This window comes from Musa acuminata, chromosome BXJ1-9 (assembly GCF_036884655.1).
Source record: "Musa acuminata AAA Group cultivar baxijiao chromosome BXJ1-9, Cavendish_Baxijiao_AAA, whole genome shotgun sequence".
NCBI classification, from domain to species: domain Eukaryota; kingdom Viridiplantae; phylum Streptophyta; class Magnoliopsida; order Zingiberales; family Musaceae; genus Musa; species Musa acuminata.
The window spans coordinates 45,523,696-45,550,430 of NC_088335.1; the positions used below are offsets into that span (position 1 = coordinate 45,523,696).

The 26,735-nt window shown below is 33.4% G+C and overlaps 4 protein-coding genes and 2 long non-coding RNA genes across 7 annotated transcripts; 3 read left to right on the forward strand and 3 right to left on the reverse strand.

Annotated features, from left to right (window-relative positions):
• Window positions 1-175: 175 nt before the first annotated feature.
• On the reverse strand, window positions 176-1,144 carry LOC135594381 (jacalin-related lectin 3-like). The gene is made up of 3 exons (XM_065084765.1): window positions 1,074-1,144; window positions 710-928; window positions 176-587 (listed from the first exon to the last, which is right to left on the reverse strand). The coding sequence occupies exons 1-3, from the start codon at window positions 1,074-1,076 to the stop codon at window positions 342-344; spliced, it is 468 nt and encodes a 155-aa protein (XP_064940837.1). The 5' UTR covers window positions 1,077-1,144; the 3' UTR covers window positions 176-341.
• A 4,322-nt stretch (window positions 1,145-5,466) lies between these two features.
• LOC135594382 (jacalin-related lectin 3-like) lies at window positions 5,467-6,396 on the forward strand. Its single transcript, XM_065084766.1, has 3 exons — window positions 5,467-5,523; window positions 5,669-5,887; window positions 6,010-6,396. The coding sequence occupies exons 1-3, from the start codon at window positions 5,521-5,523 to the stop codon at window positions 6,253-6,255; spliced, it is 468 nt and encodes a 155-aa protein (XP_064940838.1). The 5' UTR covers window positions 5,467-5,520; the 3' UTR covers window positions 6,256-6,396.
• Window positions 6,397-8,413: 2,017 nt separating this feature from the next.
• On the forward strand, window positions 8,414-9,428 carry LOC135594383 (uncharacterized). Of its 2 annotated transcripts, XR_010480081.1 has the most exons (3): window positions 8,414-8,552; window positions 8,698-8,916; window positions 9,039-9,428. It is a non-coding gene; the product is annotated as an uncharacterized LOC135594383 (long non-coding RNA). The 2 variants fall into 2 exon arrangements; XR_010480080.1 differs by having other exon boundaries at window positions 8,505-8,916.
• A 4,169-nt stretch (window positions 9,429-13,597) lies between these two features.
• Window positions 13,598-14,515, reverse strand: LOC135594384 (uncharacterized). Its single transcript, XM_065084767.1, has 3 exons — window positions 14,392-14,515; window positions 14,089-14,310; window positions 13,598-13,987 (listed from the first exon to the last, which is right to left on the reverse strand). The coding sequence occupies exons 1-3, from the start codon at window positions 14,422-14,424 to the stop codon at window positions 13,832-13,834; spliced, it is 411 nt and encodes a 136-aa protein (XP_064940839.1). The 5' UTR covers window positions 14,425-14,515; the 3' UTR covers window positions 13,598-13,831.
• A 2,103-nt stretch (window positions 14,516-16,618) lies between these two features.
• LOC103999398 (jacalin-related lectin 35-like) lies at window positions 16,619-17,529 on the forward strand. The gene is made up of 3 exons (XM_009421155.3): window positions 16,619-16,742; window positions 16,824-17,045; window positions 17,147-17,529. Exons 1-3 carry the CDS (start codon window positions 16,710-16,712, stop codon window positions 17,390-17,392), a joined length of 501 nt encoding a protein of 166 aa, XP_009419430.3. The 5' UTR covers window positions 16,619-16,709; the 3' UTR covers window positions 17,393-17,529.
• A 4,606-nt stretch (window positions 17,530-22,135) lies between these two features.
• Window positions 22,136-23,095, reverse strand: LOC135594385 (uncharacterized). Its single transcript, XR_010480082.1, has 3 exons — window positions 23,009-23,095; window positions 22,645-22,863; window positions 22,136-22,522 (listed from the first exon to the last, which is right to left on the reverse strand). It is a non-coding gene; the product is annotated as an uncharacterized LOC135594385 (long non-coding RNA).
• Between the last annotated feature and the right edge of the window lie 3,640 nt (window positions 23,096-26,735).

A 26,735-nucleotide genomic window follows, 5' to 3' on the forward strand; every position in this document is an offset into this window, starting at 1 on the left:
CTTATTATAAACTTAAATAATCTAATCAAACTTGATTTATTAGATTTATTTTTGAGATAATGTCATTCCTTTTGGTTTATAAAAGGGTGACTTAGAAGTTGGCATGTAGAGTTAGACTTATTATTATCGGATGGGCTTACGATGTGTTCAAAAGTAAAAAATGTTATCAATGAGACGGATCATATTATTAGTAGTAGTGACAGATGAAGATAGACTTTATTTCACACTACTCAAACACACACCCAACTCAAACATAGATGCCAGTAACAGACATTGGCATCCTTATTCATCATGGCACACAGAGATAGAGATAGATAGTCAACACCCTCCACAAGGGTTGGCTAAGCCAGCATCACGTAGACTCCAAATGCAGTGAGATACTCTGTAGTTGCTTGTCCAAAGAAGCCCTTAATCTCGTCATATTCTACGTTGACTTCAAAAAAGGTTCCACCCCCACCTCCATATGGACCGTATGTCTTTCCAAGATTGGTGGTAAACGTGAGTTGAGATACACATGGAAATTCAGAACAGTCGTGTTTGACATACCCAGAAACGGAGGTGAGGTATTCATCTTGCATGAGACTAAACTGCGAGGCAATTAGAGCGATGATACATTTAGCGTCTTATATATTTGATAGCAGGTATTAGTAGGAGGGAGGGGAAGGCAAAAGAATAGATGCATGGATGGATGGAGGTCGGAGAGGCATGCCTGGAATAGTTCACCGCCGGGGCCTCCATATCTGGGAGTTACGCGAGGGGTTCCGTCGATGTCGAAGGTTATCTTAATGGAGTTTATGCATGAAGCAGCGCCAATGCTGATGCCTGTGATTTTGTCTGCAGGTTCCATGGCCCAACGAGACTCGTTGCCGCATGGACGTTTGGGGACGCCCCCTCGGGCATGCGCGGCCGTCTTGATCTGGTTGGAAGCCTGCACCACCATGCATCATCCATCACAAACCACATAGAGTTAGAATAGAAACTGCAGTACTACATAATAGATAGGCCTCCCTCTAAAGGAAGCAAAGCTATATTCTTTCGGTGGAGGCAGAATATCTATATGGCGTCTCTCTCACCATCAGCGAGCTTATGAAGGAAGGAACTCCTCTCACACCGGATGATATGCAAACACACTCGAGTCGATGGGGAGAGAGAGGATGGATGGGGGGGTATTTATAGAACCAAAAGGTGCATCAAGCTGTCACGACTGGGACTTGTACCAATTCAAAGAGAACCAGCAGCAGCAGTACCTGTTATGAACCTGTTATGAATGGGATTTGTAACGATTCATTATGCATTTAAGCTGATCGGAAGACTCCCGTGAGTCTTGTACTATTTTATTTTTATTAAAGAACTAGTAAGAATGACAACATAATAATAAAAAATAATAGGTCTTCTCTTATTTTGAGATATTATCAAAAATATCTATTATGTCTATTCTACAAGATCATTAGCGATGACATCAACATCATATGGAAATTCATCAATATTTTTTTATTGTTCAATCTCATCAATTTTTTTAGTGATTTGAGGAATAACATTCTCTTGAAAATAATAAAAAAGTATTATCATCTGAATATCAAAAATTAAAATTTAAAATTTTCACTTTTGCTATAAAATATGATGAGATTAAGAGCTTTTTTTGGTCATGCAACTACTGAATATCTCATTGCTTTTGGAGTTTATGTGATGCTGGCTTAGCCAACCCTTGTAGAGTATGTTTAATATCTATCTCTATGTGTGCCACCCATGCAGTGGGTGTTTAATATCTATCTCTATGTGTGCCATGATGAATAAGATGCAACTATTTGTTATTAGCATCAATGTTTAAGTTGGGTGTTTGTGAGTTGTGTGAAATAAAATATATTTACACTTACATGCCCCTACTAATAATATGATGTGTCTCTTTAATAACATTTGTGACTTTCAAACACACTGTGTGCTTATCCGGTAATAATAAGTCTAACTCAATGTATCAATTAAAAATAATAAAGAAAGACTTGTACTTCACTAACTTATATGACATAACATCGTCATAGTCATACCTTAATAGATCAATATCATAAATATTCAATTGAAATCGTGATGACTTCATCATAAAAGTAAATTTGATAAATAATGTTGGACATAATTATTCAAGGTCATAATAAGCCTTTTATAATCAACAAATTCTTATAAGTGGAAGACCATTCCAAGGAGGGTAGATATATACATTTATATAATTTTTAAAAGAGATCGAAATTGTGAAAAGAAGCATAGCATCATAAATTTCAAGTGCTAATATGGTATAAATAATTGTACGTAAATATACAATCATAAGAATTATAATTTTACTCTATATTTTAGCTCATCCACTTTTGAAGTTCAAATCTAAACTACATTTTATTTGTTATGGACTGTTGCCTTGAACAAAACTATCATATTTTACACTAAATTTGAGATACATGTAGGTGTGTCACTCACTTGAGAAAACCTCATATCTGTATAAGCCAAATGTCATGATGTTAATAGATTGATTCGATGGTCTTATTTTTATCATTTTATTGTATTGTATACATCATTTTAGGTTTAAGATGAAACTACTAATATATGAATGTATTGTCATTCAAAATAAAAATCCGATAGTCATGATGAAATTTCAAACAATGAATTTGGATGGGGTCGCAAGTCATATTTGAAAGAAGGAGGAGCATAAATAATAATAATAATAATAATAATAATAATAATAATAATAATAATAATAATATATTAATAATAATAATAATAATAATAATATTATTATTATTATTATTAACCTAATAAATAATACTAGTTTGGCTTGGAAGATCAAAGGCATACTTTTTGTGTGTTTTAATTAAAATACGACCAAATGAAGCCAAATGTCATGATGTTAATAGATTGATTCGATGGTCTTATTTTTATCATTCTATTGTATTGTATACATCATTTTAGGTTTAAGATGAAACTACTAATATATGAATGTATTGTCATTCAAAATAAAAATCCGATAGTCATGATGAAATTTCAAACAATGAATTTGGATGGGGTCGCAAGTCATATTTGAAAGGAGGAGGAGCATAAATAATAATAATAATAATAATAATAATAATAATAATAATAATAATAATAATAATATATTAATATTAATATTAATATTAATAATAATAATATTATTATTATTAACCTAATAAATAATGCTAGTTTGGCTTGGAAGATCAAAGACATACTTTTTGTGTGTTTTAATTAAAATACGACCAAATGAAGCCAATAGTCGTGCATACTTCGACATAATTGAAAAGCTAAAATATGATTTCTGATATATTATGTGATATGAGATGCATACATGCCAATCTGCATTTTATGGATTCAAATCTTGGTGCATTCAATATGTCCCATGTTGGTTATACAAAGAGGATAATTGAGTTGGTGTACATGCATGGAAGGATCGACTAAAGAATGATCGTGAAGTTTTAAATAATGACTTTGATGTTATATTAGTTTTAAATAATGACAGGATAAGTATTGAATTCTTTCAAATACTTAAATGGTCACTATGAAAGTTTGAATGTTTTTTAAGATTAAGATGTCATCATGAATGTATCCATCGAATATCTACTTGATTTAAATTAAATATTGACTATTAATTTTTTAAAAAAAATTAATTATATATTATCTTTTGTAGTTAGATCTTCTTATTATCCTAGTTTTTAGAACTAAAAAATTTATATTAAAATTTCTATAATTATAAAAATAAAATATTTAGGTTCATTTACCCTAACGTCATCGATGTTACCGATGAAAACATGAAAACAATAGGTAAAAATATAAAAATTTAAAAAAAAATCTTTGATGTTCTCATACTATTGTTGCAATATTTAAGAAGATAAAAAAAAATATAAATTAAAATCTTGATTTAAATAGAGCAAAACTATTAGTATAATCATGTGTCTCCTTGTACATGTATAGAATCGGTAATAATTGATTTAAATTTAACTTCCATTACTCACAAACTTGAACTTTCCAACTGTCAAATTTGAAGGATACATTATTTTCATATACAAGATCGATGTAATAGTACGGTGGATGGGAATGGATCATCTACAACGTCTCTCGGAAGATTAAGCTAGAATGCATAATTAAAGACTAGAAGAGTATTATTCTTCTATGAAGTTTTAAATAATGACTTTGAGTCATATTAATTTTCATACTAACCCTAGCAGGTTAGTATGAAATTCTTTCAAAGAAGTAAATCATCATTATAAAATTTTGAATGGTTTTTAGATTAAGATGTCATGGAAGTATCTATCAAATATTCACTCGATTTAAATTAAATATTCACTATCAATTTTTTTTTGATTAATTATAGATTATTCTCTATAGTTATACATTATTATCTTGGTATCTAGATTAAAAAATTTATTTTAAAATTCTTATAATTATGAAAGTGAAACATATAGGTCTATTTATCCTAACGCCATCAATTTTACGGATAGAGATATGAAAATAATAGATAAAAAAGTAAAAATTATAAAAAAAAAAATTCTTTCTTTGTTATTCTCATACCGTTGTTGTGATATTTAAGAAGATAAAAATATATATATAAACTAAAATCTTGATTCAAATATAGCAAAAATGTTGACATAATCATGATCATGTATCTCCATGGACATGTATAGGATTGGTAACAATTGGTTTAAATTTAACTTACATTACTAGAACTTTCCAAGTTGCAAAATTATGAACAATGGTATGATCATTTGAAGGAATAATTATTTTCATATACAAGACAAATATACTAATGTGGAGATGTCAAATTTCACTAGTTTGGCTTGGAAGATTAAGCCCATAGTATTGTTTTTCTGGTATTTTAATTAAATATGACCGAAGCCCATTGGTCAAGGAGACAAACATAAATTCATAATAAAAGACTAGAAGAGTATTTTTCTTAAAAGTTCTTTAATCAAAATAAAATAGTAAAATACTCCTGGGAGTCTTCTGATCAGCATGCAGTGGAAAATGATCAGCCCCATTTGTTTTGTCCAGTTTGGATTCAAAGGTAAGAAGGCGGTGTTAAGATATCGCACAATCATGTTTGAACCGACAACATTTCTACACTGAAAAGGAAGGAAAGAAACAGAGAAGAAAGAAAGACTGCTTGATGTTAATACACGTAGAAGAAAGGATCATTCGTATAAAGATTTAATGCAAGCCATTCGTATTATAAACGAAGATGAGGATGGAGTGATAATATTTCTACTGACTTTGGATTGAGCTGAACATGCAAGTCATATTCTAAGTAATCCAACAGACTTAAGTAAAACATTGACTTGGAAGCGGTACCGGTACTGCTTCTTTCTTTCTGTATTGTTGTTACAAGTTCCATTCATACATAAATATTGGACAACTTGATGCACCTTTTGGTTCTATAAATACCCCCCCATCCATCCTCTCTCTCCCCATCGAGTCGAGTGTGTTTGCATATCATCCGGTGTGAGAGGAGTTCCTTCATTCATAAGCTCGCTGATGGTGAGAGAGACGCCATATAGATATTCTGCCTCCACCGAAAGAATATAGCTTTGCTTCCTTTAGAGGGAGGCCTATCTATTATGTAGTACTGCAGTTTCTATTCTTACTCTATGTGGTTTGTGATGGATGATGCATGGTGGTGCAGGCTTCAAACCATATCAAGACGGCCGCGCATGCCCGAGGGGGCGTCCCCAAATGTCCATGCGACAACGTGTCTCGTTGGGCCATGGAACCTGCAGACAAAATCACTGGCATCAGCATTGGCGCTGCTTCATGCGTAAACTCCATTAAGATAACCTTCGACATCGACGGAACCACTCGCGTAACTCCCAGATATGGAGGCCCCGGCGGTGAACTATTCCAGGCATGCCTCTCCGACCTCCATCCATCCATGCATCTATTCTTTTGCCTTCCCCTCCCTCCTATTAATACCTGCTATCAAATATATAAATCGCTAAATGTATCATTGCTCTAATTGCCTTGCAGTTTACTCTCATGCAAGATGAATACCTCACCTCCGTTTCTGGGTATGTCAAATACGACTGTTCTGAATTTCCATGTGTGTCTCAGCTCACGTTTACCACCAATCTTGGAAAGACATACGGTCCATATGGAGGTGGGGGTGGAACCTTTTTTGAAGTCAACGTAGAATATGACGAGATTAAGGGTTTCTTTGGACAAGCAACTACAGAGTATCTCACTGCATTTGGAGTCTACGTGATGCTGGCTTAGGCAACCCATGTGGAGGGTGTTGACCATCTATCTCTATGTGTGTCATGTTGAATAAGGATGCCACTGTCAGTTATTGGCATTTATGTTTGAATTGGGTTTCAGCTTAAGTAGTGTGAAATAAAGTCTATCTTATTAATACTATGATGTGTCTCATTGGTGACATTTGTGACTTTTCAACACATCGTTCGTCCATCAGCAAATAATAAGTCGAACTTACCATGATCACTTCTAAATCATCCTATTATAAATTCACTAACTTATATGATATAACATCTCCATAGTTGTACTTTAATAGAGCAATATCATAAACACTCAATTGAAGTCGCCATGATATTGTCACAAAAGTAAATTTGATAAATATAGGATTACTTAAGTTTATAATAAAAAGAGTCCCTCTCATTAATATTATATCTTAAGAAATCATATCATAATAAAACGAAGATTATTTAAAAAAATTATTTAATTATATTTTAAATTTTTTAAAAAATATTTTATACATGCATATAAATTTTATAAAATAGGTAAATAAGTTTAATAAACATAATAATACCATATTAAGTCTAACTGCTAATGTGTGTGTCATAGCGAAGGTTTATCATAAATGTCAAACTTTCTTCTATATATCATAATGCTATTAGTCCTTTCTATTGCAGTAAAAAATATCTCATATAATTTGTCTATATATGACAATCCTATTATAAATATTCGATCATAATATATACATACATAAATGTAAATAAGATAGCTAAAATAAATAATTTTAATTACATAAATCAGAATATTAATTATAATGTCCACTAAAACATATATTATCATATCCTTTACGGGTTATTCACAATCCCAATCATAAGAATATATTCTTTACAACTACTTTACACTACAAGTTCTAAGCGAATGAATTAGAAATCAATACAATGAAACTTGAAACTCAAGTTGACACAAACTTATTTCTCCGTTAACTGATCATAGAAGGGGACTGCATTTAATTGCTTGACATAAAAGCCAGACTATAATATTATTTTGTGATATGGAATACATATATGCCGATCCGATCCGATCAATCATGGATTCAAATCTTGATACATTCAATATGTCCCATGTTGGTTGCATAGAGAGGATAATCGAGTTGGTGTATGGATTCGAACCAACTCGATGTCTATGGAACATGTCGACTAAATCATAAGCATCAATGCCACCACTGCCTCGTGTTAATTCCATCAACATAAACTACATGTTGGATGGGATGACTCATGTAACTCTTATATTTGGAGGCTTCGATGGTGAATTCTTCTATGCATTGTCACTAAAACTCTACTTTTGTCATATGCTAATAACTTGTTCAGGTCTTCTTACAAGAGAGAAAGAGAGGAAATAAAAAAAAGAATTTATTTATTTAATTTTGTTATTCTCATGCTGTTGTTGTAATGATATTTACGAAGATAAAGAAAAACATCGACTAAAATATTAATTCAAATATAAGAAAACTATTGGCATAATCATGTATCTATATGTATTAAATTCAAACTTCGATTACTACTCGAAACTAGAACTTTCCAACAACATTCAAGTCTGTCGAAAAATTGTGGATGTGGGAATGGATCCTCTACAAAGTCAAATTTCACAAGTTTGGCTTGGAAGATTAAGCTCATTGTATTGCTTGCTGGTCTTGGGAGACAAACATAAATGCATAATGAAAGAGTAGAAGAGTATTATTCTTACAAGTTCTTTAATAAAAATAAAATAGTAAAAGACTCCCGGGAGTCTTCTGATCAGCTTGAATTCATAATGAAATCCACATTGGTTCTTATATATTAATGCCCCTCATCCCCTTCTCTATCTTTCCAGTTCTCTCTCTCCAAACCATGGAAAACCACAGTGATAAGAGAGAGAGCGAGAGAGAGAGATTTGGATTAATCGAAGACCAGCATGGAGTGATAATATTTCTATTGACTTGGAAGTCATATTCTAAGTAATCCAACAGACTTAACTATAAATGGTCATTATGAATCCAATGCATAAATTTTTAGGTTTTTGATGATGTTATCCACACATAAACCTGACTAAAAAGAAGAAACCAGCAAAGAACTCATTCCTCTCGGTTTGAAGTAAAACATTGACTTGGAAGCGGTACCCTTACTGCTTCTTTCTATATTTTTGTTACAAGTTCCTTCCATTCATACATAAATATTGGACAACTTCATGCAACTTTTGGTTCTATAAATACCCCCCATCGAGTCGAGTGTGTTTGCATATCATCCGGTGTGAGAGGAGTTCCTTCATTCATAAGCTCGCTGATGGTGAGAGAGACGCCATATAGATATTCTGCCTCCACCGAAAGAATATAGCTTTGCTTCCTTTAGAGGGAGGCCTATCTATTATGTAGTACTGCAGTTTCTATTCTTACTCTATGTGGTTTGTGATGGATGATGCATGGTGGTGCAGGCTTCAAACCATATCAAGACGGCCGCGCATGCCCGAGGGGGCGTCCCCAAATGTCCATGCGACAACGTGTCTCGTTGGGCCATGGAACCTGCAGACAAAATCACTGGCATCAGCATTGGCGCTGCTTCATGCGTAAACTCCATTAAGATAACCTTCGACATCGACGGAACCACTCGCGTAACTCCCAGATATGGAGGCCCCGGCGGTGAACTATTCCAGGCATGCCTCTCCGACCTCCATCCATCCATGCATCTATTCTTTTGCCTTCCCCTCCCTCCTATTAATACCTGCTATCAAATATATAAATCGCTAAATGTATCATTGCTCTAATTGCCTTGTAGTTTACTCTCATGCAAGATGAATACCTCACCTCCGTTTCTGGGTATGTCAAACACGACTGTTCTAAATTTCCATGTGTATCTCAACTCACGTTTACCACCAATCTTGGAAAGAAATACGGTCCATATGGAGGTGGGGGTGGAACCTTTTTCGAAGTCAACGTAGAATATGACGAGATTAAGGGCTTCTTTGGTCATGCAACTGAAGAGTATCTCACTGCATTTGGAGTCTACGTGATGCTGGCTTAGGCAACCCTTGTGGAGGGTGTTGACCATCTATCTCTATCTCTGTGTGCCATGATGAATAAGGATGCCAATGTCTGTTGCAGGCATCTATGTTTGAGTTTAGTGTGTGTTTGAGTAGTGTGAAATAAAGTCTATCTTCATCTGTCACTACTACTAATAATATGATGCGTCTCATTGATAACATTTTTGACTTTTGAACACATCGTAGGCCCATCCGATAATAATAAGTCTAACTCTACATGCCAACTTCTAAGTCACCCTATTATAAACATGAGGGAAATTCTTGTGCTTCACTAACTTATATGATCTAATATCTGCAAATATGTGCCGTAATAGAGCAAATAGATTGTTTTGACCCCTATGCTCCCAACCAAACAAACAAGACACTTCACAGCTTATACAATTTGTATCTTAAACCATGATCGAAGAGGGTCATGGACGTGCATCAACAATCCCTTAACATGACAATGGAACCTTCAATAACTCAACTAAAGCTCTAATAACTCAATAAATCCTTTTAACATGCTAATTCGTAGGTAGATCTAGTATTGCGATTTTGTGCCACTCACTCCGAGTCCACTTGATTGTTTAATCGCTTGATTGTTATTATTCATGATGAAATTTCACATCAGATTTAAATAATGATTTTGGATAGACTTTCATGAAATTTCAAATATTGACTTTAGATAGGCTCTCAAGTCAGATTTAAAGGACTATGGAGCATAATTATTATTGTTATTATTGATTTTTTTGTTTCCATGGTGTTATCCGGCCAAAATTTAAATTTTTTTACTGTCATGTTCATATAAAAATAAGGGTGATATATTTAATTGTCAGTAATTCTAAGTACCAAAATAAAAAAGTGGACTGATGTGAGATATTGTTAGAGCTAGTCCTAAAAAAAATTACCAAAGAGTAATTTTAACAACCTAACAAAGACAATAAAGCGGAAAGATAAAAGCGACAAGAACACGGACGAAAGAGGAGCAAATCACTACTATAAAAAGGACAATTATAAATACCTTAGGAAGATGTTCGTAGGCCATAAAACACCCGAAAATACTAAACAAGAAAAACCTCAACTATAAGCCCAAACTATTTAACTGAGTATGGACTTAAACCCAAAGCAAACACTTAGGTTTTTCTTGTGGTGCCACTTATGATGCCACTTGTGGTGCATCACGGTTTACCTTTAATCTTATTTAAATTAAAATTTTTATTAGATTAAAATATATTATCTAAAATTTTTAGTATTCTTTGATCTGAAAATTAAAATGTGTTATTCAGAATGATTTAAAATTTATTTGACTAGAATATGTTGAAATTATATATGTGTTGAAAGTATGATTTCTATTTGAATTTAGAAGGTTATTTCTTTGCATTAAACCTTATCTCTCAATCTTTTTTTTAATGTGTTATTATGTTTTTGTTTATATAATTATCAATGAATATATGTTGTGGTGTAAAATTGAATATAAATTGGATTGAAATTGCTCATAGACTAGGCCCAACCCGTAGGTTAGGCCACAGCCCGCTGGCCAAGTCCAATCAATAGACTAGGCCCAACCTGTAAGCCAGGCCCAACCCAAGGGTCAGGCCCTGGCTCGTAGGGTAACCCAGCCCAACCATCATGGGTGGTCACGTGCGACGGACATTACCAGCCCATAGGCTAAGGCTGGGCCAACCTAGCGTGATGCATGCCTATTCATGTGTAATGCACATGACCAGTATATGGATTGGCCCAATCTAGCCTAATATTATTGTTGGATTTGAGTCCAAATATTGATTGCATTAAACTATGCTTGATTAGTCTAGATCGATTCAGGGTGATTCCAAATTGATTATTTTATTCAAGTTAGTTTAACCTAAATTGAACTTAATCTAGTTCAAATTATACTAGTTTAAGGTGATTCCAGACTAATTAAATAAGAATTGGCAATTGGTTCAGTTAATTCTAGTAAATCGAGTTCAATTAGATTGATTGAGGGTTAATTTATATTATTTGATATCGATGATATTTAAACAATATATTTTAAATATATTATTTCATCCCAATATAGATATGACTAGTGTGAGATTATATTATTACCCTACCAAGGGCTGGTAGGGCGATTCTCTTTGAGGATTAGCAAGTCGTTAGACGTGATAGCTGGACGGTTCCTTTATTTGTTGTTGAGATGAACATGTCCCTACTTTGGCGGGTAAGGGACACCACTCTATCCGCTGTTTGGAGTGCGATATGAGTTTGCATACATCCGCTGTTAGGAAAATACAAATTCATCCCGTAGGATAAAGCCTCTCCATCCACTGTTGAGGGAGTGCACCTTTGGGTATTTAATATATGCCAATAGGATTATTAAATTTTGATCATGTATTCATTTTAAGTTGACTTTTGGGGTTCTTACTCAGTATTACTAAATTTTTTTTGTTTTTGATTTTCAGAACAGCCTCCCTTTAGTACTAAATCATATTCCAATGGAGAACAGATCTTCCTCTACCGCTAAGTGGAGTCACTTGGATAATTTTTGAAGTTAACATCACTATGTTTACTTTTCTACTTATGATTTGATGAATAAATGAATTATAATAAATATTTATAAATGATGAATAAAGTATTATTTATCTACTTGGCTCTGAACGTTGTGGAAAGATATAAAAAAAAGAATCCAGGATGTGACATCTTTTTATGATGTCAAAGCATAGTCTAGGGCTTGTAGGTAAATTAGGTCCCTTAATTGACTCTAACTGATGATTGTTTTTAACATATTATAAGAGTAATAGAGCCAATTCCAGATGATCCTATCAATCAGGATGCTTATGGTCATAATTCTACTAGTCTATACACTTGGAGAGGTGTTCGAATAAACAATAACTTGGAAGTTCTACGTGTTGTAGAGCAAACCCAAAGAGTAATTTTGACAACCTAACAAAGACAATAAAGCGGAAAGATAAAAGCGACAAGAACACGGACGAAAGAGGAGCAAATCACTACTATAAAAAGGACAATTAGAAATGCCTTAGGAAGATGTTCGTAGGCCATAAAACACCCGAAAATACTAAACAAGAAAAACCTCAACTATAAGCCCAAACTATTTAACTGAGTATGGACTTAAACCCAAAGCAAACACTTAGGTTTTTCTTGTGGTGCCACTTATGATGCCACTTGTGGTGCATCTGACTTCAAAGCTCAAGCCCTTATTTATAGTTCCAATAGGAGATAACAAGTCTGATTTTGTCTCGTACCAAACGTCAAATCTTGATTTTGGCTCGGAAGATTAAACTCATAGTTTTGATGGTCTTACAATTCAATATGACCCGAGCCCGATGGTCTTTTAATTAAATGCATAATGAACTTTTTGTTATGGAAGATTAGAATATTATTCTTACTGGTCCTTTAATAAAAATAAGAAAAAGCAAAAAGACTCTCGGGAGTCATCTCCGCTTCAATTCGATCGCGCAAACACCATCACTGAAATGTCTTCATGATCTATATGTCCCTATGATTTATATTTCTAAGGATCTGGTATTATTAAAATATTATATATTTTCTTTTATTTTTTTATAATCACGTGAATCAATCATTGAAAAATTATAGATTTTCTCTCGTCTCTAATTTATTCATAATTCATTGTTTATAACGATCTTATAAAAGATGAGAAGAAAGAAGAAGAAGATCTAGTTTTTCTTATAAATTGGCATCATCATATTTTTCGAATTTATCGCTGATGCACCTACAAATCAGATAAAAACTTTACATGACATTGAAAAGTATGTATCGTATATTTGATCTATCATTATTTAATTTTAATTTTTGACATTGAAATTTATTTTTGCAATGAAAACTCTATCTTATCCTAAAAATTTAAGCATTGGATTCATATTGACCATTTATAGTTCAGTCTGTTGGATTACTTAAAATATGACTTCCACGTCAATAGAAATATTATCACTACATGATAGTATTAATCCAAGTCAATAGAAAAAGGACACGGACGAAGAACATGATGCATTCACCAAAACTCACACTTGTTGGGATCTGATAGACTTACCTTCAAGAGAATCTATATGGGGTTGTAAATAAGTTCCAATCTGATGATGAAGACTGTCTTATTGCAAAGGGGTTTGTTTCCTCAGGAATTTGGCACTTATTATTGGAAATACAATCAATATATGTTCTAACTAACCGGTTGACTATGGTTAAGAACTTTCATTTCTCTTTCAGCTGCGTGGCACTTGAAATACAATATATGCTCTAACTAAAAGTTACAAATGATACCAATGAGACACATCAATCATTTCACTAGTAGAGACAAGTATGAAAGTTGACAAATGCATGAAGGTAGACTTTTTTATTTGACATTACTCCAACGATATGACGTAGATGTCAGTAATAGACGATGGCGTCCTCATTCATCATCACATACATAGAGATGGATAGTAAGCACCCTCCAAGAGGGTTTGCTAAGCCAGCATCACGTAGACTCCAAATACAGTGAGATGCTCGGTAGTTGCATATCCAAAGAAGCCTTTGATGTCGTCATATTCTACGTTTACTTCGAAAAAGGTTCCACCCCCACCTCCATATGGACCATGTGTCCTTCCAAGATTGGTGCCAAACATGAGTTGAGATATGCAAGGAAGGTCCGAAAGATGTGTCTGACGTACCCAGAAACGGAGGTGAGGTATTCATCTTGCATGAGAGTAATCTGCAAGGCAATTAGAACAATGATACACTTAGCTATAGTGTATCTGTTAGCAGGTGGCAGCCTAATTAGAAAGTACATCGATTGATGTTGGAGAGGCATGCCTGGAATAGTTCACCGTCGGAGCCTCCATATCTGGGAGTTACGCCAGTGGTGCCGTCTATCTCGAAGGTTATCTTAATGGAGTTTACGCATGAAGCGGCGCCAACGCTAATGCCTGTGATTTTGTCAGCAGGTTCCATGCCCCAACGAGACTCGCTGTCGCATGGACATTTACGGATGCCCCATCCTCGAGCTTGCGCCGCCGTCTTGATCACGTTTGAAGCCTGCACCACCATGCATCCATCACAAACCAAATAGAGGAGAATAGATACTGCAATGTGTACTGCTTAGGCTTCGAAGCAAACCATATATACGTAGCTCTCTCTCGCTCTCACCATTCTGAAGCGAGCTCCTCTCGCACCAGAAGATATGCACACACTGGGACGAGAGCGAGTGGGAGTGTTTATAGAATCAAGGTGAGGTTGTTCAACGTCGATCGAAGGTGAAATGATCGAGACTTTTAATTCAGAAAAAAGCCGGTAGTCAATATTTAATTTAGACCGAGTGGATATTGGATGGCCACATTACTCTTATTCATGTGTGGATGACAAATTAATCTAAAATTAATATGACTTCAAAGTCCAGCTCCATCCCAAGTCATTATTTAAAACTTCATGGTCATTCTTCATGCGTGCACGCTGCAATCCATCCTTCCATGCATGAATTCATGCATGTACTCCAACTCGATTATCCACTCTATGCAACCAACATGGGACATATTGAATGTATCAAGATTTGAATCCATGATTGATCGGATCGGATCGGCATATATGTATTCCATATCACAAAATAATATTATAGTCTGGCTTTTATGTCAAGCAATTAAATGCAGTCCCCTTCTATGATCAGTTAACGGAGAAATAAGTTTGTGTCAACTTGAGTTTCAAGTTTCATTGTATTGATTTCTAATTCATTCGCTTAGAACTTGTAGTGTAAAGTAGTTGTAAAGAATATATTCTTATGATTGGGATTGTGAATAACCCGTAAAGGATATGATAATATATGTTTTAGTGGACATTATAATTAATATTCTGATTTATGTAATTAAAATTATTTATTTTAGCTATCTTATTTACATTTATGTATGTATATATTATGATCGAATATTTATAATAGGATTGTCATATATAGACAAATTATATGAGATATTTTTTACTGCAATAGAAAGGACTAATAGCATTATGATATATAGAAGAAAGTTTGACATTTATGATAAACCTTCGCTATGACACACACATTAGCAGTTAGACTTAATATGGTATTATTATGTTTATTAAACTTATTTACCTATTTTATAAAATTTATATGCATGTATAAAATATTTTTTAAAAAATTTAAAATATAATTAAATAATTTTTTTAAATAATCTTCGTTTTATTATGATATGATTTCTTAAGATATAATATTAATGAGAGGGACTCTTTTTATTATAAACTTAAGTAATCCTATATTTATCAAATTTACTTTTGTGACAATAAATTTGATATTGTCACAAAAGTAAATTTGATAAATATAGGATTACTTAAGTTTATAATAAAAAGAGTCCCTCTCATTAATATTATATCTTAAGAAATCATATCATAATAAAACGAAGATTATTTAAAAAAATTATTTAATTATATTTTAAATTTTTTAAAAAATATTTTATACATGCATATAAATTTTATAAAATAGGTAAATAAGTTTAATAAACATAATAATACCATATTAAGTCTAACTGCTAATGTGTGTGTCATAGCGAAGGTTTATCATAAATGTCAAACTTTCTTCTATATATCATAATGCTATTAGTCCTTTCTATTGCAGTAAAAAATATCTCATATAATTTGTCTATATATGACAATCCTATTATAAATATTCGATCATAATATATACATACATAAATGTAAATAAGATAGCTAAAATAAATAATTTTAATTACATAAATCAGAATATTAATTATAATGTCCACTAAAACATATATTATCATATCCTTTACGGGTTATTCACAATCCCAATCATAAGAATATATTCTTTACAACTACTTTACACTACAAGTTCTAAGCGAATGAATTAGAAATCAATACAATGAAACTTGAAACTCAAGTTGACACAAACTTATTTCTCCGTTAACTGATCATAGAAGGGGACTGCATTTAATTGCTTGACATAAAAGCCAGACTATAATATTATTTTGTGATATGGAATACATATATGCCGATCCGATCCGATCAATCATGGATTCAAATCTTGATACATTCAATATGTCCCATGTTGGTTGCATAGAGAGGATAATCGAGTTGGAGTACATGCATGAATTCATGCATGGAAGGATGGATTGCAGCGTGCACGCATGAAGAATGACCATGAAGTTTTAAATAATGACTTGGGATGGAGCTGGACTTTGAAGTCATATTAATTTTAGATTAATTTGTCATCCACACATGAATAAGAGTAATGTGGCCATCCAATATCCACTCGGTCTAAATTAAATATTGACTACCGGCTTTTTTCTGAATTAAAAGTCTCGATCATTTCACCTTCGATCGACGTTGAACAACCTCACCTTGATTCTATAAACACTCCCACTCGCTCTCGTCCCAGTGTGTGCATATCTTCTGGTGCGAGAGGAGCTCGCTTCAGAATGGTGAGAGCGAGAGAGAGCTACGTATATATGGTTTGCTTCGAAGCCTAAGCAGTACACATTGCAGTATCTATTCTCCTCTATTTGGTTTGTGATGGATGCATGGTGGTGCAGGCTTCAAACGTGATCAAGACGGCGGCGCAAGCTCGAGGATGGGGCATCCGTAAATGTCCATGCGACAGCGAGTCTCGTTGGGGCATGGAACCTGCTGACAAAATCACAGGCATTAGCGTTGGCGCCGCTTCATGCGTAAACTCCATTAAGATAACCTTCGAGATAGACGGCACCACTGGCGTAACTCCCAGATATGGAGGCTCCGACGGTGAACTATTCCAGGCATGCCTCTCCAACATCAATCGATGTACTTTCTAATTAGGCTGCCACCTGCTAACAGATACACTATAGCTAAGTGTATCATTGTTCTAATTGCCTTGCAGATTACTCTCATGCAAGATGAATACCTCACCTCCGTTTCTGGGTACGTCAGACACATCTGTTCGGACCTTCCTTGCATATCTCAACTCATGTTTGGCACCAATCTTGGAAGGACACATGGTCCATATGGAGGTGGGGGTGGAACCTTTTTCGAAGTAAACGTAGAATATGACGACATCAAAGGCTTCTTTGGATATGCAACTACTGAGCATCTCACTGTATTTGGAGTCTACGTGATGCTGGCTTAGCATAGCAAACCCTCTTGGAGGGTGCTTACTATCCATCAATATGTATGTGATGATGAATGAGGACGCCATCGTCTATTACTGACATCTACGTCATATCGTTGGAGTAATGTCAAATAAAAAAAGTCTACCTTCATGCATGTGTCACTTTCATACGTGTCTCTACTAGTGAAATGATGTGTCTCATTGGTATCATTTGTGACTTTTAGTTAGAGCATACATTGTATTTCAAGTGCCACGCAGCTGAAAGAGAAATGAAAGTTCTAACCATAGTCAACCGGTTAGTTAGAACATATATTGATTGTATTTCGAATAATATGTGCCAAATTCCTGAGGAAACAAACCCCTTTGCAATAAGACCGTCTTCATCATCAGATTGGATCTTGATCTTACAAGCTTATATACAATCCCCTATAGATTCTCTTGAAGGTAAGTCTATAAGGTCCCAAGTGTGAGTTTTGGTGGATGCATGATGTTCTTCGTCCGTATCCGTTTTAATTGAGTCGAAGGTTCATATGCCTTTTTAATTGAGTCGAAGGTAGTCGAAAGGATTATATACATTTTCAGATCTTCTCTTTTTTTGAGAAGATAATTGAGTTGGTGTACATGCATGGAAGGATCGATTACAGCGTATACTAAATCACTCTGAGACTCAATTCATATATATTCTTTCTAAGATAGTCTTGACAATATTTGAGATCTATCACTAAATAGCTCAATGCTAATAACATAAGATATCTCATTCATACCAACATTGTTAAAATTTTTATTAAAATTTGTTTTTGGTATGGTACAATAAACCATGATCCTTTTTAGTAAGAAAAATATTATTTACCTATAGACTAATATAGTAAACTAGCTACCACTAATTATCGAATATAAATATTGATCAATAATATTTTTTTAAATTTAAAGAAAGTAATGGTATAAAAAAACTTTATATACGATTGTCTAGAAGTTTGTTTAACGTCATAAATAGATTTTCTAAATTTGCATACTAAATTTTATCTTTTTTTAATTTTCTATACGATTCATTTAGGTTATCCATATAAATCTATATCCCAATTCAAAAAACTTATTTTTATATTCAAATGTTGTAACTCAAAAACATAATAAGCTGCTAATGTCATGATGATTCTTAATGAATTTATTTTAAAAAATTAAAAATATATATCTTGTTATGATCAATGCATTTTTTGAGTAAAACATTTGATCAAAAGTCTAATTTTTATATCGTTCGATTTTACTCTTTAAGTCACGTTTATATAAGAGACTATTTATAAGTATTAGGCAATTTTATGAGTTTTTAACTATTGTTCTGGTCTATTAATTTTAACTTTTCTTTTATTACATCATATTATTTTTTAGAATCACTATTTTTCATAACTTATAAAAATAATGAAGAATCATTTTGATTTATATATTATGGATGGGCTCTCAAGTCATATTTCAAATGATCGATCATGGATTCAAATCTTGATGCATTCAATATGTCCCATGTTGGTTGCATAGAGAGGATAATCGAGTTGGTGTATGGATTCGAACCAACTTTGAGTCTCGATGTCTATGGAACATGTCGACTAAATCATAAGCATCAATGCCACCACCGCCTCGTGTTAATTCCATCAACATAAACTACATGTTGGATGGGATGACTCATGTAACTCTTATATTTGGAGGCTTCGACGGTGAATTCTTCTAGGCATTGTCACTAAAACTCCATTTTTGTCATATACTAATTGATAGAAGATAAGATTTCCCTAACTATACGAGGAAATATCTGTATTCTATTGAGGAAATTCCTTTCTCCTAATTTATATAAATAGGAGAGGGAACATGTTAATGTATTGAAGCATTTTTTATTTCTTCAATAAAGCTTCTTCACTTCTTCAATAAAACTTCTTCAGTAATTGTTCTTATCTTCTATTCTTTTCATCATGGTATCAGAGCAGTGAGAAAAGTGAAGTTTCGCTCTTGCCTTTGGCCAACGACCAACGTCGTTGAGAAAAGCGAAGCTTCGCCCTTGTCTTCGGCCAGCGACCAACGTCGCTGCAGCCACATTCCTAAGAGGCTCCACGGCGAATCCTCATCTTCCTCACCACGGTAGCCTTCACTGCCTTCGTTGATCTGCCAACAGTCGGTGGAATTAAGGAGAACGAAGGGTGGACTTAAGGAGAACGAAGGGAACACCTGTGCCCTCACAGCAACAGCAATCACAACAATAGCAACGATCTGCTTAACGAAGGGTGGACTTAAGGAGAACGAAGGGAACACCTGTGCCCTCACAGCAACAGTAATCACAACAATAGCAACGATCTGCTCTTGCCCTACTCACGAAGTCTCTCGCTTGTAAACCATTCTTTGCATCGATCCAAGATTGGTATCCTTATCAGGAGCACCATCTTGCGGGGACATGATAGAAGATAAGATTTCCTCAACTATATGAGGAAATCTCTGTATTCTGTTGAGGAAAATCCTTTCTCCTAATTTATATAAATAGGAGAGGGAACATGTTAGTGTATTAAAGCATTTTTCATTTCTTCGATAAAGCTTCTTCACTTCTTCACTTCTTCAATAAAGCTTCTTCAGTAATTGTTCTTATCTTCTATTCTTTTCATCACTAATAACTTGTTCAGGTCTTCTTACAAGAGAGAAAGAGAGGAAATAAAAAAAAGAATTTATTTATTTATTTTTCTTTGTTATTCTCATATTGTTGTTGTAATGATATTTACGAAGATAAAAAAAATATCGACTAAAATATTAATTCAAATATAAGAAAACTATTGGCATAATCATGTATCTATAAGTCCGTCCATGTAACAATTGGCTTAAATTCAAACTTTGATTAGATTACTATTCGAAACTAGAACTTTCCAACATTCAAGTCTGTCGAAAAATTGTGGATGTGGGAATGTATCATCTACAAAGTCCAATTTCACAAGCTTGGCTTGGAAGATTAAGCTCATTGTATTGCTTGTTAGTCCTTTAATTAAATATGAACGAAGTCCAATGGTCTTGCGAGAGAAACATAAATGCATAATGAAAGAGTAGAAGAGTATTACTCTCACTAGTTCTTTAATAAAAATAAAATAGTAAAAGACTCCCGGGAGTCTTCTGATCAGCTTGAATTCATAATGAAATCCACATTGGTTTTTATATATTAATGCCTCTCATCCCCTTCTCTCTGTCTTTCCAGTTCTCTCTCTCCAAACCATCGAAAACCACAGTGATAAGAGAAAGAGAGATTTGGATTAATCTAAGACCAGCATGGAGTGATAATATTTCTATTGACTTGGAAGTCATATTTTAAGTAATCCAACAGACTTAACTATAAATGGTCAATATGAATCTAATGCTTAAATTTTTAGGATGAGATAGAGTTTTCATTGTAAAAATAAAAATCCTGTTTATTCTACTGTTCTATGAAAAATTTTAATATTCAAAATTAAAATTAAATAATGATAGATCAAATATACGATACATACTTGTCAATGTCATTCAGAAGGTCTTTATCTGATTTACAAGTACGTCATCGTCGAATCCAAAAAATATAATGATGTCAATTTATAAGAAGGACTAAATCATCTTCTTCTTTCTTCTCATCTTTCATAAAATTACTATAAACATTGAATTATGAATAAAACAAAGATGAAAGAAAATATATAATCTTTCAATGATTGATTCATATGACTAAAAATAGATAAGTGAAAATATATAATATTTTAATAATATCATATCCATAGAAATATAGATCAGAGAGACATATAGATCATGAAGATATTTAGCTGATGGCGTTTGCACGATCGAATTGAAGCTGAGTTGACTCCCGGGAACCTTTTACTTTTTCTTATTTTTATTAAAGGACCAGTAAGAATAATATTCTAATCTTCCATAACAAAATGTTCATTATGCATTTAATTAAACGACCATCGGGCTCGGGTCATATTCAATTGTACGACCAGCAAAACTATGAGTTTAATCTTCCGAGCCAAAATCAAGATTTGACTGTGCAGATGATCCATTCCCATCCACCACATTAATATCTCACATCAGTCCACTTTGTTTCTCCTTCTTTGTTTTGGAACTTAGAATTACTGATAACTAAATATATCACCCTTATTCACATCTTCATGTAGTTTTAGAAGATGTGAATAATAACAATAATAATTATGCTCCGTGGTCCTTTAATCTGACTTGAGAGCCTGTCTACGGTCATTATTTGAAATTTCATGAGAGCTTATCCAAAATCTTTATTTAAATCTAACATGAAATTTCATCGTGAATATTAATGATTAAACAATCAAGTGGACTCGAAGGAAAGGAAGTGGCACAAAATCGCAATACTAGATCTACCTACGAATTAGCACGTTAAAAGGATTTGTTGAGTTATTAGAGCTTTAGTTGAGTTATTGAAGGTTCCATTGTCATATTAAGGGATTGTTGATGCACGTCCATGACCCTCTTCGATCATGGTTTAAGATACAAATTGTATAAGCTGTGAAGTGTCTTGTTTGTTTGGTTGGGAGCATAGGGGTCAAAACAATCTATTTGCTCTATTACGGCACATATTTGCAGATATTAGATCATATAAGTTAGTGAAGCACAAGAATTTCCCTCATGTTTATAATAGGGTGACTTAGAAGTTGGCATGTAGAGTTAGACTTATTATTATCGGATGGGCCTACGATGTGTTCAAAAGTAAAAAATGTTGTCAACGAGACACATCATATTGTTAGTAGTGACAGATGCATGAAGATAGACTTTATTTCACACTACTCAAACACACACCCAACTCAAACATAGATGCCTGCAACAGACATTGGCATCCTTATTCATCATGGCACACAGAGATAGAGATAGATAGTCAACACCCTCCACAAGGGTTGGCTAAGCCAGCATCACGTAGACTCCAAATGCAGTGAGATACTCTTCAGTTGCATGACCAAAGAAGCCCTTAATCTCGTCATATTCTACGTTGACTTCGAAAAAGGTTCCACCCCCACCTCCATATGGACCGTATGTCTTTCCAAGATTGGTGGTAAACGTGAGTTGAGATACACATGGAAATTCAGAACAGTCGTGTTTGACATACCCAGAAACGGAGGTGAGGTATTCATCTTGCATGAGACTAAACTGCGAGGCAATTAGAGCAATGATACATTTAGCGATTTATATATTTGATAGCAGGTATTAATAGGAGGGAGGGGAAGGCAAAAGAATAGATGCATGGATGGATGGAGGTCGGAGAGGCATGCCTGGAATAGTTCACCGCCGGGGCCTCCATATCTGGGAGTTACGCGAGTGGTTCCGTCGATGTCGAAGGTTATCTTAATGGAGTTTACGCATGAAGCAGCGCCAATGCTGATGCCAGTGATTTTGTCTGCAGGTTCCATGGCCCAACGAGACACGTTGTCGCATGGACATTTGGGGACGCCCCCTCGGGCATGCGCGGCCGTCTTGATATGGTTTGAAGCCTGCACCACCATGCATCATCCATCACAAACCACATAGAGTAAGAATAGAAACTGCAGTACTACATAATAGATAGGCCTCCCTCTAAAGGAAGCAAAGCTATATTCTTTCGGTGGAGGCAGAATATCTATATGGCGTCTCTCTCACCATCAGCGAGCTTATGAATGAAGGAACTCCTCTCACAACGGATGATATGCAAACACACTCGACTCGATGGGGAGAGAGAGGATGGATGGATAGGGGGGTATTTATAGAACCAAAAGGTGCATGAAGTTGTCCGATATTTATGTATGAATGGAACTTGTAACAGCAATACAGAAAGAAGCAGTAAGGGGACCGCTTCCAAGTCATTGTTTAAGCATTGGATTCATATTGACCATTTATAGGTTTGGAAAATGTGAATACTTAAAATATGACTTCCAAGTAGTCCAGCTCAATCCAAAGTCAGTAGAAATATTATCACTCCATCCTCATCTTCGTTTATAATACGAATGGCTTGCATTAAATCTTTATACGAATGATCCTTTCTTCTACGTGTATTATTACATCATCAAGTAGTCTTTCTTTTTTCTCTTTTTCTTTCCTTCCTTTTCAGTGTAGAAATCATGTAGCTTCAAACATGATTGTGCGATATCTTAACACCGCCTTCCTACCTTTGAATTCAAACTGGATAAAACAAATAGGTCTGATCATTTTCCACTGCATGCTGATCAGAAGACTCCCGGGAGTATTTTACTATTTTAGTTTGATTAAAGAACTTTTAAGAATAATACTCTTCCCGTCTTTCATTTCATTATGAATTTATGTTTGTCTGCTAGACCATTGGGCTTCTGTCATATTTAATTAAAATACCAGAAAAACAATACAATGGGCTTAGTCTTCCAAGCCGAACTAGTGAAATTTGACATCACCACGATTAGTATATTTATCTTGCATCTGAAAATAATGACTCCTTCAGATGATCATACCATTGTTTATAATTTTGCAACAGATTTACTGTTGGAAGGTTCTAGTAATGTAAGTTAAATTTAAACCAATTGTTACCGATCCTATACATGTCCATGGAGATACATGATTATGTCAATAGTTTTGCTATAATTGAATCAAGATTTTAGTTTATATTTTTTGTATCTTCTTAAATATCACAACAACGGAATAAGAAAATAAAGAAAGATTTTTTTTTAATTTTTACCTTTTTACCTATTATTTTCATACTTCTATCCGTAAAATTAACGACATTAGGGTAAATAGACTTAGATGTTTCATTTTCATAATTATTAAGATTTTAATATAATTTTTTTAGGTCTAAAAACCAGGATAATAAGGTAAAACTATAGAGCATAATCTATAATTAGTCCAAAAAACATTGATAGTGGATATTTAATTTAAATCGACTGAATATTTGATATATACTTTCATGTGTGGATGACATATTAATCTAAAAATCATTCAAACTTTCATAATGACTATTTACTTCTTTAAAAGAATTTCATACTAATCCTGCTAGGGTCATTAAAATTAATATGACATCAAAGTCATTATTTAAAACTTCATAGAATAATAATACTCTTCTAGAATAATTTAAAGACCAACAAAGCAATACTATGAGCTTAATCTTCCAAGGGATGTTGTAGATGATCCTTTCCCATCCACCACTCTATTACATCAGTCTTGTATATCAAAATAATGTATCCTTCAAATTTGACTATTGGAAAGTTCAAGTTTTCGAGTAATGAAAGTTAAATTTAAACCAATTATTACCAATTCTATACATGTACAAGGAGACACATGATTATACCAATAGTTTTGCTATATCTGAATCAAGATTTTAGTTTATATTTTATTTTGTATCTTCTTAAATACAACAGTATGAGAACAACAAAGAATTTTTTTTAATTTTTATATTTTTTACCTATTATTTTCATATTTTCATCAGTAAAATTGATGACGCTAGGATAAATGGATCTAAATGTTTTTCTTTCATAATTATAAAGATTTTAATATAATTTTTTTAGGTTTAGATACTAGGGTAATAAGAAGGTCTAACTACAATAGATAATCTATAATTAATCTTAAAAAAATTAATAATCAATATTTAATTTAAATCGAGTGGATATTTTTGACGGATACATTCATGTGTGGATGACATCTTAATCTTAAAAAAAATTCAAACTTTTATAGTGACCATTTACGTGAAAGAATTCAATATTTATCGGGTCATTAAAATTAATATAACATCAAAGTCATTATTTAAACCTTCACGGTCATTCTTTATGCATGTACGTTGTAGTCAATCCTTCCATACTTATTTAAAATATTAAAGTCATAATCTAAATTTACATACTAAATTTTATATTTTTTTAATTTTCTATACAAATCATTTAAGTTATCCATATAAATCTATATCTCCATTCAAAAAACTTATTTTTATATTTAAATGATGTAACTTAAAATCACAATTCTTAACGAGTTTATTTAAAAAACTTGAAAAAAAATTTCATTATGATCGATATATTCTTTATCAATAAAATCTTTGACCAAAAGTCTGACTTTTATATTGTTCGATATTACTCTTTGAGTCAAGTTTATATAATAGACTCTTTAATAGTTATTTAGCAATTTGATGATTTTTTATACACTATTATAATTCACTGATTCTAACCTTTTTTTTATTGCATCGTTGCATTTTTCAGAATCTTTATTTTTCATAACTTATGAAAATTATGAAAGATCCTTTTGATTCCTATATCATGATTCTTATAGATATACCACGTAATAATAAAAAATAATATATATTTTTTTATTTTAAGATATTCTATATGAGAATTCATCAATATTATTTTATTATTCACCCTTATCAATTTTTTTAATAATTTGAGAACAACAATCTCTTGAAAATAATAAAGAAATACAAATCTGTATCTTCTCGATATCAAAATTAATTTTTAAAATTTTTATTTTTACTGTAGAATATGATCAGATTAAAGGCTTCTTTGATCATGCAACTACTTAATATCTCATTGCTTTTGGAGTTTACGTGATTCTGGCTTAGCCAACACTTGTAGTGGGTGTTTAATATGCTAGTTATATGTGTCCTACAAGCCAATCACATGAGTGATGTCACGTGTGACATGATACACATTCTTTTTTCTATTATATTATTTGATATTTTATCATTTTATATTACTTGTTGCACATATATATATATTGTGATGTCTATAGATCTATGCAATGATAATCGAATCGTGATGATATCACGATAATAAGATTGATTTACCTTTAAATATAGACCCTAAATAATCATGGTCATAGGTTACTCGAGAGAGACATCAAGATAACCGGACATGCTGGTGTGCTGTATACCCGTCCATATAATAGAGGAAACTGGTATCATAACTGCTTGTGTTGGGACACTAGGGTTATAGTGCCGGTGCTTATTGAAGAATGAGTTCACTGATTGATCCACTCACGGAATACTAGATAGTTAATGATACTTCATTATCAGACAGTGATTTCATTATCCTAGTAGTGTACTTGGTCCTTAGACTTAAGACACCAAAGATATCCTGTATGAGTGCTCAACTCTTTGATACCGGACTATAGGTTTGGAAGTTCCATATCTAGCACAACCGATCATTGGGAGTGACAGTCGACCTTACAAGGGCTATTGAGTGTTGATAGAGAATAATCTGCTCTTGGTGTCATGAGAGGAATATCACATGTGTTCTTGCTTAGATAAATCTCTAGCCATGGTCATTCAGATTAAGAGAGAAAGAGTTTTCTAAGAGAATCTAATTAGAGCGAGACTCGAGAAGAAACCGTATGGATCTGATTGCACCATGCCCAGTATACAATCTTTGGGATATTAGATGGA

Bases quoted from the DNA above. Each gene is read 5' to 3' on its own strand.
- LOC135594381 (XM_065084765.1), bottom strand. The intron at 588-709 runs GCATGCCTCTCC...ATTGCCTCGCAG, and splicing joins CCGGCGGTGAACTATTCCAG to TTTAGTCTCATGCAAGATGA.
- LOC135594382 (XM_065084766.1), top strand. The intron at 5,888-6,009 runs GCATGCCTCTCC...ATTGCCTTGCAG, and splicing joins CCGGCGGTGAACTATTCCAG to TTTACTCTCATGCAAGATGA.
- LOC135594384 (XM_065084767.1), bottom strand. From the start codon at position 14,424: ATGGTGAGAGCGAGAGAGAGCTACGTATATATG. The intron at 14,311-14,391 runs GTTTGCTTCGAA...ATGGTGGTGCAG, and splicing joins GAGAGAGCTACGTATATATG to GCTTCAAACGTGATCAAGAC. The intron at 13,988-14,088 runs GCATGCCTCTCC...ATTGCCTTGCAG, and splicing joins CCGACGGTGAACTATTCCAG to ATTACTCTCATGCAAGATGA.
- LOC103999398 (XM_009421155.3), top strand. From the start codon at position 16,710: ATGGTGAGAGCGAGAGAGAGCTACGTATATATG. The intron at 16,743-16,823 runs GTTTGCTTCGAA...ATGGTGGTGCAG, and splicing joins GAGAGAGCTACGTATATATG to GCTTCAAACGTGATCAAGAC. The intron at 17,046-17,146 runs GCATGCCTCTCC...ATTGCCTTGCAG, and splicing joins CCGACGGTGAACTATTCCAG to ATTACTCTCATGCAAGATGA.